Source organism: Geotrypetes seraphini, chromosome 9 (genome assembly GCF_902459505.1).
Source record: "Geotrypetes seraphini chromosome 9, aGeoSer1.1, whole genome shotgun sequence".
Taxonomy (NCBI): Eukaryota; Metazoa; Chordata; class Amphibia; order Gymnophiona; family Dermophiidae; genus Geotrypetes; species Geotrypetes seraphini.
The window spans coordinates 14,652,008-14,668,813 of NC_047092.1; the positions used below are offsets into that span (position 1 = coordinate 14,652,008).

Here is a 16,806-nt window from a genome sequence, read left to right on the forward strand (position 1 = left end):
TGCTTATCCGCATGTTCGTAAAGGCGCACGGCCGGGACCAGCGGACTTTGTCCGCTATAGACGATATTCCGTTATAAGCGAGTCCGTTATAACGCGATTATAATGTATACCCCTCAAGCCGTGTACATTACATTTAAAAAAATGAATTAAAATTTTGGGGGTATATAATTAAGACATGGACCAAAACCAGACGAACTGAAACAAGTAGGAAAGGGGGGAGGGGGGTAGAAATACAGTCATAATAGGAAAGAAAAACAGAGGAGGAGGAGGACACAGTAGGAGGGGAAGCTATGCTCCTCCTTATTTAGTTTTTGAGGGGAGTTGGTGGACTACGACGGATAGGAATTCTGTGAGCGATGGAGCATTTAACTTGTCAGCCTGTGGTAAAGGGTGGTTGATGCGTGGAATGCGCTCCCGAGGGAGGTGGTGGAGAAGAAAACGGTGACAGGAGTTCAAACAAGCGTGGGATGAACACAGAGGATCTAGAATCAGAAAATAATGGGTACACGTTGAAGGAACTAAGGTCAGTACTGGGCAGGCTTGCACGGCCTGTGTCCCGTCTATGGCCATTCCGTTGAGGACAGGCTGGGGAGGGCTTCGATGGCTGGGACGGTTAAGATGGGCTGGAGTGAGCTTCGATGGAGACTCCAGTAGATGGAACCTAAGCACTCTACTAGGCAGGGCTTTGGCCCAGAAATATCTAAGAAAAAGGACCATTTAAACTAAATAATTAATTTCTGGAGCATGTATGGTTGGGCAGACTGGATGGACCCCTCGGGTCTTTATCTGCCGTCATTTACTATGTAACCTCTACCACTGCTTGCCCTGTATTGGTAGCATGGAATATTGCTACACCTTAGGTTTTGGCCAGGTACTAGTGACCTGGATTGGCCACCGTGAGAACGAGTTACTGGACTTGATGGACCATTGGTCTGACCCAGTAAGGCTATTCTTATGTTCTCTACCACAGCTTTGTAAAAGCCAGCATTAGTCTTTTTCTGGGTTCCTTGGATATAAGAATACAAGAATTGCCGCTGCTGGGTCAGACCAGTGGTCCATCGTGCCCAGCAGTTCGCTCACGCGGTGGCCCCCAGGTCAAAGATGAGTCAAGCCTCACCTGTGTACGTCCCAATTTAGCAGGAACTTGTCCAGCTTAGTCTTGAAACCCTGGAGGGTGTTTTCCCCTATAACAGACTCCGGAAGAGCGTTCCAGCTCTCCACCACTCTCTGGGTGAAGAAGAACTTCCTTATGTTTGTACGGAATCTATCCCCTTTCAACTTTAGAGAGTGCCCTCTCGTTCTCCCTACCTTGGAGAGGGTGAACAACCTGTCTTTATCTACTAAGTCTATTCCCTTTAGTATTTTGAATGTTTCGATCATGTCTCCTCTCAGTCTCCTCTTTTCAAGGGAGAAGAGGCCCAGTTTCTCCAATCTCTCACTGTACGGCAACTCCTCCAGCCCCTTAACCATTGTAGTCGCTCTTCTATAGACCCTTTCGAAAAAATCAATGATACTTTGTTATTGTCTAATAGTTTTCCTTGTGCAGTTTCTCGATGTTCGTGTATCCCAGTTGCTGGCACTCCCTGACCTGAAAAATGAGCCGTATCATCATTTTGTTACAGAACCCAGGGCATTCCTGTTTAGTATGAACAGACCACGCTCACAAGCATCCAAAGGAGGGAGCTCTACCATTCTGGTCCTGAATTCTCTGCAGGCTGCTCGACCCCTTTGTTGAATTGACAAAAGAGTTATCCAAAGAGCAGTAAGCTTTCTAGCCCAGTGGTTCCCAACCCTGTCCTGGAGGACCCCCCAGGCCAATCAGGTTTTCAGGATAGTCCTAATGAATATGCATGAGAGAGACCCGCATATAATGGAGGTGGCAGGCACGCAAATCTGCTACATGCATATTCATACCCGACTGGCCTGGGGGTCCTCCAGGACAGGGTTGGGAAACACTGTTCTAGACCATCTAACTGCCATCTGAAGAAGGTAAATCTAGTGGACTGGATCAATTCAGGATAATTTTTATGTTAAGACAACAAAAGGTGTTACAGAATTCAGCTCTAGCTGTGAAGATGGCTTTGAAGTTTCCCTTTTCATGCACAGACATAACGCCGACTTAATTACTTCTTTCAATCACCTTCTATGCATCTCTTTTTATTTGCAGATGAATGCAGGCAATACAGACACTGCAGTTTTAGCTGTAAAACCCCCCCAGAAACCCTGGTACCTATCAATGGAAAAGTTTCATCTGAAATCAGTTCCACTCTTAGTGACTGGGTTGTGACCCTTGAGAACCATGGTTATCCACCCCTGCCTGTGTATATGCTGCATTTTGCTATGCCTGTACTCTTACCTGAATAAAGAGTAGGCAAGGTTGGGAAGGGGGAGGTAGCGTAAAGATCGGGTTTCATTCTGAAATGCCACCCTTGCTTTAGACATGGGTACTGGGCTCCTGCTTCCAATCAAGCGCAAAGTACTTGGGCGCGCAAGTAACTGTGGTCTCCTGTGGACTTGTATTTTCAAAACGGAAACTTTGAAAGTCCGCTTGCAAACTAGTAGGACCTACAAGCTCTGCAGGCAGTTTCGTAAGTGTCCTCAACGTCTACTTGGCCAACTTACCTCTTCTTCAACATGATCATTCCTAGCACCATACTTGCAATCAGAGACCCCTGGAAGAAGAACAATGAGATCAAATCCAGGCACCCTTAATATTATCCTCTAAATTCTTCAAAACAAGGCTGTAGCCAGAACTCAATTTTTGGGAGGGTCCAGAGGTGGACAGCAAGTATTCCTGTCAGATTAATAACAGTACAAAGAACACAACAAAGGTGACCAATGGTGTTCCGTCTCTTTTTATTGTGATTGACTCGACACGATCATGTTTCGGCCCACATGGGGCCTTCCTCAGGAGTCTTGTAGTTAAGTCGAGATAGACAAAATCACAATACTCTTTTACTCATCATGGAAAGTACTACTCCATATAAAACCTGCACATGCGGCTGGACTGCTGGCACGGACAGCAGCAAATATTAGAGGAAAGGAGAGACAGGGGAGATATGATTCAGACGTTCAAATACTTAAAGGGTATTAACGTAGAACAAAATCTTTTCCAGAGAAAGGAAAATGGTAAAACCAGAGGACATAATTTGAGGTTGAGGGGTGGTAGATTCAGGGGCAATGTTAGGAAATTCTACTTTACGGAGAGGGTGGTGGATGCCTGGAATGCGCTCCCGAGAGAGGTGGTGGAGAGTAAAACTGTGACTGAGTTCAAAGAAGCGTGGGATGAACACAGAAGATTTAGAATCAGAAAATAATATTAAATATTGAACTAGGCCAGTTACTGGGCAGACTTGCACGGTCTGTGTCTGTGTATGGCCGTTTGGAGGAGGATGGGCAGGGGAGGGCTTCAATGGCTGGGAGGGTGTAGATGGGCTGGAGTAAGTCTTAACAGAGATTTCGGTAGTTGGAACCCAAGCACAGTACAGGGTAAAGCTTTGGATTCTTGCCCAGAAATAGCTAAGAAGAAAAAATTAAAAAAAAAATTAAAATTAAAATTGAATCAAGTTGGGCAGACTGGATGGACCATTCGGGTCTTTATCTGCCGTCATCTACTATGTTACTATTAGTTCTTTAAGCCAGCAGTTCAGCCGCATATGCAGGTTTTATACGGAACTAAGTCTATTACATTTGCCAGAGCACTGGTTGCTAATCTGTGTTGGTTTTAAACCTGCATTGTGTGTATATGTATTTTAAATATTGTGTATAACGTATTGATACACAATATTTAAAATACACGGAGAATGAAATGTACAATGTCTGCGTCTACGAGGCAAACATGGTTTTTCCTGTTGCATAGAGCACTCTGGACTCCTGTTCGTTTACAAAAATTGGATTGCTCTAAGTCTAATAGATGTTGGCATTGTCATCTCGAAGCTGGAACTTTAGATCATTTATTGTTTTATTGTCCATTCATTAAGGCTTTTTGGCAGTCTATTTGGGATCAAATAAATTGCTTGTTAGAAAATCATGTAGCATTGTCTTATGATACAATTTTGTTTGGCATGTCTATGAGATCTAAGTGCCAAATATCTGCTAATAACAACAAGCTATTGATAATATTGACAGGAGTTGCCATCCAACAAATAACATAATTGGAAGGATTGTAAAAGACTGAATTATTGTTTTTGGTGGAATTCAGTTTGTCACGTGTACAAAATGGAAAGAGCGTTGGCAGTTCAAAAAGGTTACTATAATAAATTTAAGGACAATAAAAGAGATTGAGACAACCACTGAACAAGATTTAACAACTTTATTGGAATCATCTAATCTTGAATTGTCTGGACGAGCTACCTTGATAGTATCCCTGGTATTTCATCAGGATAAAGAAATGATTTTGAAATTGTATTATGGTCTAAAACAGGTTTCTTTTTTGGGAGAAAGAATATATATATATACCCGGATGTTTCAAAATGGACTCAGACCAGAAGGAAAGAATTTCTTACATATAGGGAAAAAGTTGTATCATTAGGAGCCTCTTTTCAGTTAAGATTTCCTTGTAAATGTTTTGTTGTATTTCAAAACAATAGATATATTTTTTATGACTCGCATCAATTACGTTTCTTCTTAGAAGGAAAAGGAGTTTCTTTTGCATCATAGTGATTTTCGGTATAACTCAAGTCCATTATTATAGCCATTGGTTTTCACTTAATTTCCTTTTAAATTTTTTAATATGTGATCTTTCCTGGAAGAATTTCTTTCTTTGTCTCCTCCTATATTGAGGACTATGTTTAAAAAAAAAAGTATGGGTTTCTTCTTTTTTGTTATATTATCGATCCAATAGGAAAATGGACTTTCTTTGTATTACTTTTTTGATTTATTAAGATTATTACTGATAGAATATATTGGATGTATTCATATCGTATGTTGCCTGTTAAGCATAATTGTTGTTTATTTTAAAAATCTAAATAAAGAATTTAAAAAAAAAATTTAAGGATGTGTGGGGACCATTATTAAAGTATTATAATGAATAATTTACACTTTTCCCAATTTTAATACTCATGTGGATTTGGGGTGGGGAGGGAGATTCTTGGTTTTCCACTAATAATATATTTATGAATGACATAAGCTATTATTTTCATGTGGTATAATTTTGTTGTATATGAATTTGGGAGGGGGGTGGGGGTTAAATCTTCTTGTTGTATGATATTGTAGATTTTCAAGTGATGTTGTACTGTAATTGTTTGATATTTACTGTACACTTGATGTAAGTTATAAAATGAATAAAGAAATTAAAAATAAAATAAATATTGTGTATGCTCACCGATCTGAAAATCATATGGAGAGGCATGGCAATGTTGAGATTCAAGGCATAATTATTCACCACACTGACCGTAAAGAACATTGCTACCATAACAGTGTAATACCTGCAAAATGAGCAGAGAAAGAGTTTAGTTCAAAGCAGCAGCTCCCATGCGCTCACATTTTTAATACACATAACAACCCCCCACCCAAAAAAAAGTCCTAACAGACCTCTGAATCAAGTCCTATCAGAAAGGGGATTCTGCTGATTAAAGGACTTTTTCTTTTTTTTTACTAATATGCAATGGAATCTGCCTAGATTTAATGTGGCACTCATGGGGGAGGATTTCTAAAAAGATTTCAATTAAATGTATTTATTTATTGAATTTTCTATACCGTTCTTCCAGGAGAGCTCAGAATGGTTTACATGAATTTATTCAGGTCCTCAAGCATTTTTCCCTGTACCTGGGGCAATGGGGGGGGATTAAGTGACTTGCCCAGGGTCACAAGGAGCAGCGTGGATTTGAACCCACAACCTCAGGGTGCTGAGGCTGTAGCTTTAACCACTGCACCACTCTAGAATTCAAAATGTAGTAAAAGTGAGCCAAGAATAGAACAATCAAGCCATTGTGATATCACTGATGAGACTGGCTCTTATTGGTGGAATGAGGCATTATGATGTCACAATAGCAGCTCTGGTTACCAGAGGCTGAAACTTTTCACATTATTTATTACTGTTCTCCCAGGGAAGCTCAGAACAGTTTACATGAATTTATTCAGGTCCTCAAGCATGTTTCCCTGTCTGTCCTGGTGGGCTCACAATCTATCTAATGTACCTGGGCAATGGGGGGATTAAGTGACATGCCCAGGGTCAGAAGGAGCAGCGTGGGTTTGAACCCACAACCTCAGGGTGCTGAGGCTGTAGCTTTAACCACTTCACCACTCTAGAAATCAAAATATAGTAAAAGTGAGCCTAGAATAGGACATCACTGATGAGGTTGGCTCTTATTGGTTGAATGAGGCATTATGATGTCACAATAGCAGCTCTGGTTCACATTATTTATTACTGTTCTCCCAGGGAAACTCAGAATGGTTTACATGAATTTATTCAGGTACTCAAGCACTTTTCCCTGTCTGTCCCGGTGGGCTCACAATCTATCTAATGTACCTGGGGCAATGGGGAGATTAAGTGACTTGGCCAGGGTCACAAGGAGCAGCATGGGTTTGAATCCACAACCTCAGGGTGCTTTAACCACTGTGCCACACTCTTCCGCCAGTTGTGCACTAATGTCACTAGCATGTTGCACTTGCATGCAGATAACACGGGAGCACTTGCCACATCTTATTTAGGAGGCATTAGATGTTCCTGCGTTATCCAGTTGGCGTGCCAATCCTAACACGCAGGAACGCCGCAGACATGCCCCGTCCTCCAAAAATAAAGTGCCCAGATTACCGTGCGCTAGCAGGCAAAATACCTGAAAATGCTTTAACACCTTTCGCAGCAGCCTGTATTTGCATCCTAAGTGTGCAAACCCTTTAGTAAAAGGGCCCTTAAATCTTCTCTCCAAACTGCAAATGCTGCTTTCTCTGCAGTGTGGACTCGGTTCACATTGTAAGTGTTGTCACCTCAGGGTAAACCAGTTTATGAGATCATGAAGGGCATAGAGAGAGTAGAGAGGGACAGATTCTTCAAACTTTCAGAAAATAAAAAAACAAGAGGGCATTCGGAAAAGTTGAAAGGAGGCAAATTCAAAACTAATGCTAGGAAGTTCTTCTTTACACAACGTGTGGTGGACACCTGGAATACAATTCCAGAGGAAGTTATAGGGCAGAGTACAGTACTGGGGTTTAAGAAAGGTTTGGACAAATTCCTGCTGGAAAAGGGGATAGAGGGGTATAGATAGAAATTTACTGCACAGGTCCTGGACCTGTTGGGCCGCCGCGTGAGCGGACTGCTGGGCACGATGGACCTCAGGTCTGACCCAGCGGAGGCATTGCTTATGTTCTTATGGGAGAGGAGGAAATAGTGGATGCTCTGGATGGACCATTTGACCTTTATCTGCCATCATGTTTCTAGGTTTCTATAACCATAAAGCTCTATGACATCACAATGCAGGTGTAAAGAACCTTAGCCTATAGGAAGAGGAGATGCAAATGTTAAGAGCCTTAGCCAATAGGGAGAGAAGGAGATAGTGGATGCTGCGGATGGGCCATTTGGCCTTTATCTGCCATCATGTTTCTAGGTTTCTATAACCATAAAGCTCTATGACATCACAATGCAGGTGTAAAGAACCTTAGCCTATAGGAAGAGGAGATGCAAATGTTAAGAGCCTTAGCCAATAGGGAGAGAAGGAGATAGTGGATGCTGCGGATGGGCCATTTGGCCTTTATCTGCCATCATGTTTCTAGGTTTCTATAACCATAAAGCTCTATGACATCACAATGCAGGTGTAAAGAACCTTAGCCTATAGGAAGAGGAGATGCAAATGTTAAGAGCCTTAGCCAATGCGCTTCCAGAGAGCGTAATAGGGCAGAGTACGGTACTGGGGTTCAAGAAAGGATTGGACAAATTCCTGCTGGAAAAGGGGATAGAGGGGTATAGATAGAAATTTACTGCACAGGTCCTGGACCTGTTGGGCCGCCGCGTGAGCGGACTGCTGGGCGCGATGGACCTCGGGTCTGACCCAGCAGAGGCATTTCTTATGTTCTTATGTTCTTTTGAATTGGAAAACCGCTGCTCTATATGCTCAAGTCAGTTACGGGGGAAATCCTACAAGCGACACGGTTTTTTTCAGCGTTTGAAAGCAGGCTAAGTTACAGCAGCTAATCATAAGAACTTTATTAATTCTTTAAAAATAGATCTAAGGACTTCCTGGATTTCCATATTCAAATATTCCCTGATGTCTCGAGGGAGACTCAGAAGAGAAGAAGGGAATTCCTAATGTTGAAACCAGGTGTGACTCAGATTGGAGCTTTTTTCTTTCTTAGATATCCATGTAAATGTATCATTAGATACCGCTCCTTTAAATATGTGTTTGCAGAACCGGTTCACTTGATTGCTTTTCTCTCTCTGAAGCGTCTTGAGTCTGAAATGCCACCTGTATCCAAGTGAAAATTAGCTCTGCGTCAGCACAGATCAAGTGAAATTTCTTTGTAAAGTTATTCCTCAAATTTAATTACTCTTTTCGTTAATCTTGGATCTAAATAAAGGACTAGTGTGTGATTAAGATGAGAAGTGTTTTATTTTTCTCTTTTTTTTTTTTTTTTTTTCTTGAAGTAAATCTTATTTTTTATGGTTTCTTGATCATACTGACAGACTGAAAAAGCTGGGGCTGTTCTCCCTGGAAAAGCGGAGACTTAGAGGAGACATGATAGAAACCTTCAAGATCCTGAAGGGTATAGAAAGGGTAGACAGGGACAGATTTTTCAGATTATGGGGAACCACAAGTACAAGGGGGCACGCGGAGAAATTGAAAGGGGACAGGTTTAGAACAAACGCCAGGAAGTTCTTTTTCACCCAGAGGGTGGTGGATACATGGAACGCGCTTCCGGAGGCTGTGATAGGCCGGAGCACGTTACAAGGCTTCAAAGAAGGTTTGGATAGGTTCCTAGAGGATAAAGGGATTGAGGGGTACAGATAGGAGTAGAGGTAGGTCATGGGGATAGTCAGGGACTACTGCTCAGGACATGGGCCTGATGGGCTGCCGCCGGAGCGGACCGCTGGGCGAGATGGACCTCTGGTCTGCCTCAGCGGAGGCAACTTCTTATGTTCTTATACTTTCTGTACAAGATGAGATGCTTGATAATAATGTAAAAATCTTATTAAAAAAAAAAGAACTTTATTAATACCTGATTGGTATGGCTGGCCGTTTCCTCCCAAACTCTGCTTCGAAGATAAATCCTTCCACTGCTATAAATAAAAACTGTGCAAATGTAACTATATTCCCACAGCCTGGAAACTGCCTGCAGTTTGAAAGGGGGGGGGAAAGTGACAAAAGATGATGTGTTATCTCGAAACTGGAAAACATAACATACATTGAGAAGAAGAGAAGAACTAATACATATATGCACACAACATTATTAATTTATTAATCAACTTACTTCTACACTGGCTGCCGATGGAGACACGTGTGAAATTCAAGTTTGGTTGTTTTTGCTTCAAGGTACTCTATGGCTTAGCCCCTAAATACATAACAGACCTTTTCTCTTTCACAACCAACGGACACAAGCGAAGCTCACACCCGAACTTCGTTTCTCCACCGGTTAGAGATTATAAATTTAAAAGTCATCACCAATATCTTTTCGCACATCAAGCCTACCTATAGGGCAGGGGTGTCAAAGTCCCTCCTTGAGGGCCACAATCCAGTTGGGTTTTCAGGATTTCTCCAATGAATATGCATGAGATCTCTTTGCATGCACTGCTTTTTTTTTAATGTAATGTAATGTAATTTATTTCTTATATACCGCTACATCCGTTAGGTTCTAAGCGGTTTACAGAAAATATACATTAAGATTAGAAATAAGAAAGGTACTTGAAAAATTCCCTTACTGTCCCGAAGGCTCACAATCTAACTAAAGTACCTGGAGGGTAATAGAGAAGTGAAAAGTCGAGTTAGAGGAAAAATAAAAATAAAATAAACATTTTAACAAGACAGCATTGATCTAAATACTTTGGAAGGTAAAAGAGAAGAGAGAAAGGAATAGAAGCAGAAGGGGGAGCCGTTGAACAGTAGAATTTCATTGTATGCTAATAGATCTCATGTATATTCATTGGGGAAATCCTAAAAACCCGACTGGATTGCGGCCCTCGAGGAGGGACTTTGACACCCCTGCTATAGGGAATTCAGGAAACGCCTAAAAACACATTTGTTCCTGAAATACTTAGGAAACCAACCTATACAATCTTAGTCCTCATCAAACGATCGCTAGAACTATCAATCACTAAGTCTGTTCCATTCAATCTGTGACATTTCTAATCATTGTAAACCGCATAGAACTTCACGGTCCTGTGGTATATAAATTGTTATTATTATTATTACTTTTTTCATAAATATCCTATATAATAAAGAGCTAGCCGCGCATGCGCACTCCTATTTGCGTGTTCTGTGCGGTGTAGGTCTGTGGCCGCAGGAGTGCGCATGCGCAAGTCCCCAGCCTTGCCCGCGGCTTGAGGCGTATGCGCCAGTTAGCTGCATCGGCCGACAGGAGCGGCTCTGGCAGCGGATGGCGGGAGGAGGGCTCATGGTCCTGCCGCCCCTGTTCACAGCGGCCTGCACGTCGCCAACTCACCCCCTCCCGCAACAACCGCTACCGCTCCTGTTCTTCCCCTCCCTCCAGTCACCGCTGCCATTCCTATTTAAAACGGCCTGCTGAGGTTCGCGGCCGGCTGTAGCGAACCTCGCAGGCCGCTCTCCACGTGGTAGCACGTTCCCTCTGACGCGATCGCAGACAGGAAAGGGGGCTGTTCTGGTGGGAGGGTTGTCCTGAGTGCAGATAGCAGAGAGTTGGGCCAACCTCTCCTTCCTCACCGAAGCCAAAGAAGCTGCAGGCCCCGCTCCCTGTCGCGCTCTGAGCACTCACGATTGGCTGAAGGGTGTCGTGCCAGTGCTGCAGGTACAGGGGGATGCTTTTGTTGGAGAGGTGTGCTGGGGGGTAGACAGCTTTGCTCGGGGGGGGGAGACACAAGGGGGTCAGGGAGAGGATTTAGAACATTTCTTATCTGACTCATATCATGGGGGTGAAAGTCCCTTCTGGAGGGCAGCAGTCCTGTTGGGTTTTCAGGATTTCCCCAATGAATATGCATGAGCTCTATTAGCATACAATGAAAGCAGTGCGTGCAAATAGATCTCATGCATATTCATTGGATTGCAGCCCTCCAGGAGGGACTTTGACCTCCCTGATTTAGAACATTTCTTAGCTGACTCATATCATGGGAGTGAAAGTCCCTCCTGGAGGGCAGCAGTCCTGTTGGGTTTTCAGGATTTCCCCAATGAATATGCATGAGCTCTATTAGCATACAATGAAAGCAGTGCGTGCAAATAGATCTCATGCATATTCATTGGATTGCAGCCCTCGAGGAGAGACTTTGACATCCCTGATTTAGAACATTTCTTAGCTGACTCATATCATGGGGGTGAAAGTCCCTTCTGGAGGGCAGCAGTCCTGTTGGGTTTTCAGGATTTCCCCAATGAATATGCATGAGCTCTATTAGCATACAATGAAAGCAGTGCGTGCAAATAGATCTCATGCATATTCACTGGATTGCAGCCCTCCAGGAGGGACTTTGACATCCCTGATTTAGAACATTTCTTAGCTGACTCATATCATGGGGGTGAAAGTCCCTCCTGGAGGGCAGCAGTCCTGTTGGGTTTTCAGGATTTCCCCAATGAATATGCATGAGCTCTATTAGCATACAATGAAAGCAGTGCGTGCAAATAGATCTCATGCATATTCATTGGATTGCAGCCCTCGAGGAGAGACTTTGACATCCCTGATTTAGAACATTTCTTAGCTGACTCATATCATGGGGGTGAAAGTCCCTTCTGGAGGGCAGCAGTCCTGTTGGGTTTTCAGGATTTCCCCAATGAATATGCATGAGCTCTATTAGCATACAATGAAAGCAGTGCGTGCAAATAGATCTCATGCATATTCACTGGATTGCAGCCCTCCAGGAGGGACTTTGACATCCCTGATTTAGAACATTTCTTAGCTGACTCATATCATGGGGATGAAAGTCCCTCCTGGAGGGCAGCAGTCCTGTTGGGTTTTCAGGATTTCCCCAATGAATATGCATGAGCTCTATTAGCATACAATGAAAGCAGTGCCTAGATCTCATGCATATTCACTGGATTGCAGCCCTCCAGGAGGGACTTTGACATCCCTGATTTAGAACATTTCTTAGCTGACTCATATCATGGGGGTGAAAGTCCCTTCTGGAGGGCAGCAGTCCTGTTGGGTTTTCAGGATTTCCTCAATGAATATGCATGAGCTCTATTAGCATACAATGAAAGCAGTGCGTGCAAATAGATCTCATGCATATTCACTGGATTGCAGCCCTCCAGGAGGGACTTTGACATCCCTGATTTAGAACATTTCTTAGCTGACTCATATCATGGGGGTGAAAGTCCCTCCTGGAGGGCAGCAGTCCTGTTGGGTTTTCAGGATTTCCCCAATGAATATGCATGAGCTCTATTAGCATACAATGAAAGCAGTGCGTGCAAATAGATCTCATGCATATTCATTGGATTGCAGCCCTCGAGGAGAGACTTTGACATCCCTGATTTAGAACATTTCTTAGCTGACTCATATCATGGGGGTGAAAGTCCCTTCTGGAGGGCAGCAGTCCTGTTGGGTTTTCAGGATTTCCCCAATGAATATGCATGAGCTCTATTAGCATACAATGAAAGCAGTGCGTGCAAATAGATCTCATGCATATTCACTGGATTGCAGCCCTCCAGGAGGGACTTTGACCTCCCTGATTTAGAACATTTCTTAGCTGACTCATATCATGGGGGTGAAAGTCCCTCCTGGAGGGCAGCAGTCCTGTTGGGTTTTCAGGATTTCCCCAATGAATATGCATGAGCTCTATTAGCATACAATGAAAGCAGTGCGTGCAAATAGATCTCATGCATATTCATTGGATTGCAGCCCTCGAGGAGAGACTTTGACATCCCTGATTTAGAACATTTCTTAGCTGACTCATATCATGGGGGTGAAAGTCCCTTCTGGAGGGCAGCAGTCCTGTTGGGTTTTCAGGATTTCCCCAATGAATATGCATGAGCTCTATTAGCATACAATGAAAGCAGTGCGTGCAAATAGATCTCATGCATATTCACTGGATTGCAGCCCTCCAGGAGGGACTTTGACATCCCTGATTTAGAACATTTCTTAGCTGACTCATATCATGGGGGTGAAAGTCCCTCCTGGAGGGCAGCAGTCCTGTTGGGTTTTCAGGATTTCCCCAATGAATATGCATGAGCTCTATTAGCATACAATGAAAGCAGTGCGTGCAAATAGATCTCATGCATATTCACTGGATTGCAGCCCTCCAGGAGGGACTTTGACATCCCTGATTTAGAACATTTCTTAGCTGACTCATATCATGGGAGTGAAAGTCCCTCCTGGAGGGCAGCAGTCCTGTTGGGTTTTCAGGATTTCCCCAATGAATATGCATGAGCTCTATTAGCATACAATGAAAGCAGTGCGTGCAAATAGATCTCATGCATATTCACTGGATTGCAGCCCTCCAGGAGGGACTTTGACATCCCTGATTTAGAACATTTCTTAGCTGACTCATATCATGGGGGTGAAAGTCCCTCCTGGAGGGCAGCAGTCCTGTTGGGTTTTCAGGATTTCCCCAATGAATATGCATGAGCTCTATTAGCATACAATGAAAGCAGTGCGTGCAAATAGATCTCATGCATATTCACTGGATTGCAGCCCTCCAGGAGGGACTTTGACATCCCTGATTTAGAACATTTCTTAGCTGACTCATATCATGGGGGTGAAAGTCCCTCCTGGAGGGCAGCAGTCCTGTTGGGTTTTCAGGATTTCCCCAATGAATATGCATGAGCTCTATTAGCATACAATGAAAGCAGTGCGTGCAAAGAGATCTCGTGCATATTCATTGGATTGCAGCCCTCCAGGAGGGACTTTGACACCCCATGACATACAGGCAATTGCTTCATCCTCCATTTGCCCAGGTCCCCAGGAGCAGCGCTGGGATTGGATCTTAGCACCTCAGGGTGCTGAGGCAGCAGCTCTGCCACGAGACCACGCTTCAGTCAGCTGGACCAGAGCCGCCGATTGCGCAGCCCATCGGCGTTGCCATGCCAACAGGCGCTTCGGCCGCAAAAGAAGCGGGAGCCGGCGCCACTCACCTGGCCAACAGCTCCAGAAACACCACGTTGCTGCAGCAGCCCCCGAACACCAGCCCGAGGGCCGCCGCCGGATGCATGGCGGCGGCGACGCGGCGGCCAGAGCCCAAACCCGAAAGCCTCGGGCGACCGGCTCGCCGGGAACCACGGGAAACGGAGTCCTGGGTCCGACGCCGCGGCTGGGGCCGCTCCCCATCGGTGAACTACGACTCCCAGAATGCGCTCGCCTTCCGTGGCGCTGTGGCTCAAAGCGAGCCTGTGAGCTTGCGCAACGTTGCGCCGCCGGGCCGCTAAGCACTACGGGAGACGTAGTTTATTTTGGGGTTTTTTTTTTATTGCTCTTTGGCAGGTACCTCGAGCTAAGGCCATCCAAAATCAATATTGACAGAACTAGTGAGGAAACTGTTGTCAGTAAAAAATGTTAAGGCACCATTTGCTTCGACCTCAGATAACTTCATAGACTGTGGTAAAATGATGGCAGATAAAGGTCTGAACTGCCTAGTTTGCTCAACAACCACACTCATTATCAATCCATGATTAAACCAACAATGAATGTGATATAAAATACTGGATCATTGTCTTTCTTTGGCATTTCTTCGACATAGACTGTAGAAATCCACCTGGCACGGTCCTTAATTTCCAACTCCTGAAGTTGTTGATAGAGAATGGCATGGAGACAAATTTGTCCCCATCCCCACAGGAACTCGATTTCCTTCCCGTCCCCACCAGTTTTGTCGCTGTCCCTGTCCCATTCCTGTAAGCTCTGCCTTACCCGCACATTTATTTATTTAGATTTTTATCCCATCCTCCCAGTACACTTCCCCCTCCCCATTCGCGGTTTCCGCACTCGCGATTTCACATAAGCGATTTTTTCGGGGGGGGGGGGGGGAGGGGGAAAAAACAAACCATATTTTTGCCTTCCCCTGGTATCCCGGCCTTACCTGGTGGTCTAGTGGGCTTTTGGGGCAGGAGCGATCTTCCTACGCTCCTGCCCAGTGTAGATCGCCAATAGGAAATGGCTGCCATGAGCTCCCGTCGTAGTCCTCATGTTCCAACTACTTGAGTTGCTATTGAAACCCTCTTCAGCCCATCCTAAATTGAATTGCCTTATACAGGACACAGACTGAACAAGTCTGTCCTGCCCTGGCTTTAGCTCTTCACACATCAACACACAGACAGCCATTTAAGTTTAAGTTTTGCTTCTTATACATTTTACCATTAGAGATCCTATGTTCACCACACATCTTTTTGAATTCCATCACTGTTTTTGTCTCTGCCACCTCGCTCAGGAGGGTATTCCAGGCATCAACCATCCTCTCAGGGATAAAGAATTTCCAGGTATTACTTTTCAATCTAACACCTTGCAACTTCAATTCATGTCCTCTAGTTTTACCATTTTTCCTTCTTTAGAAAAGATTTTTTCTTTATTAATACCTTTCAAGTATTTAAATGCCTGTATCATATCTCTCTGTCCTTCCTTTCTTCTAGGGCAATGTCACAAACTTTCCGGCTGGCGGCACACTAAATCCAGTGCCCCGGCCGGAAGGCATCCGAAAGTGCATCGAGGTCCGCCCCAGTCAGAGAGTTTAAATATTAATGTTATGAAAATTACTTTATAAAAGTAATTAACAACAGTTGTAGTTTACTGTAAAATAAAAAATTTTGAATTAGTTGGTGTTGCTAATAATGGAGTCTTTCCCCCAGCAAACAAAGGTTTACCAGGGGGCATGCTCAGGCATCCTGCAGTAATTTTTCCATGTGCACCTGTGATCTTTGTGGAAAAAAAAAAAAAATTTGTACTGGATGGGGGGGGGGGAGGGGGGCACAGACTGGGCATGTTCTGCAGTTGGGGGAGGGGAATAGCTAGAAGGATGCTAGGGTGCATTGGGAGAAGAATGCCCAGTAGGGAAAGGGAGGTATTGATGCCCCTGTATAAGACTCTGGTGAGAACTCGTTTAGAATACTGAGTACAATTCTGGAGACTGCAGACAGACTAGATAGGCCATATGGTGTTTATCTGCCTTCAGGTTTCTCTGTTTCTAAGTCTCAGATTTGTGAAAATGTTTCACTAGCTGTGAAGAAAGCTTCTCGGTTACTCTGTCATACCCATAAAGCATTTTGGACAAAAGGAACCACATTGCTATCTGTTTACATCTTTTTTGAGTCCTCTGAACAGGAGCTGCCAAGGCCCAGCAAATTTCCCACAGAGAGCCAGATGATGACCAGAAGCTTTCGACAAAGCACATTGGTAAACCTTTGACTCGTTTTGTTCCATTTCACCCCACCCTTTTCTGCTACACCTTGGTTCCTAACAACACAGCAACTCATAGCTTCCTCGAAGCCTGGGATTCTCCAGGGCTTAAATACGCCAAGCTTGTCCTTTGCTAAACGGCACATCATTTCCAGCCTAGAAAGCCAGACTCCCAGCTGATCGGTGCAAAGGTAAGTTTGAACAAATTAAATTCTAGTTAGCAACCCCCAAATACCTGATGGTTATCCTAAGAAAGAATACTTAATTTTGGAAGAAAGGTCTCTCAGAGTTCATTACATTAGTTGTTTTCTATCCCGCCAATACCTTTCCATTCTAGGCAGTTTACAAAAAAGAATTGGTCTGGGCATTCCCAGGAAG

The 16,806-nt window shown here is 44.0% G+C and overlaps 2 protein-coding genes across 5 annotated transcripts in view; one reads left to right on the plus strand and one right to left on the minus strand.

Annotated features, from left to right (window-relative positions):
* Positions 1-14,399, minus strand: part of SLC35B4 (solute carrier family 35 member B4) — a 28,766-nt gene extending 14,367 nt beyond the window's left edge. Inside the window, exons 1-4 of the mRNA XM_033957502.1 lie at positions 14,181-14,399; positions 9,151-9,264; positions 5,324-5,426; positions 2,623-2,672 (exon numbers count right to left, since the gene is read on the minus strand). Of these exons, the coding sequence (XP_033813393.1) occupies positions 2,623-2,672; positions 5,324-5,426; positions 9,151-9,264; positions 14,181-14,257 (344 nt within the window). The 5' untranslated portion in view covers positions 14,258-14,399. The remainder of the gene's footprint in view (positions 1-2,622; positions 2,673-5,323; positions 5,427-9,150; positions 9,265-14,180) is intronic.
* A 2,102-nt stretch (positions 14,400-16,501) lies between these two features.
* The window catches only part of LOC117367174 (protein phosphatase 1 regulatory inhibitor subunit PPP1R7 homolog), a 60,471-nt gene continuing 60,166 nt past the window's right edge, over positions 16,502-16,806 (plus strand). For 3 of the 4 annotated variants that reach the window (XM_033959511.1, XM_033959512.1, XM_033959510.1), the window contains exon 1: positions 16,502-16,619. The gene's annotated coding sequence lies outside the window, so the exon portion shown is untranslated. The remainder of the gene's footprint in view (positions 16,620-16,806) is intronic. The other variant, XM_033959509.1, reaches the window with a different exon arrangement.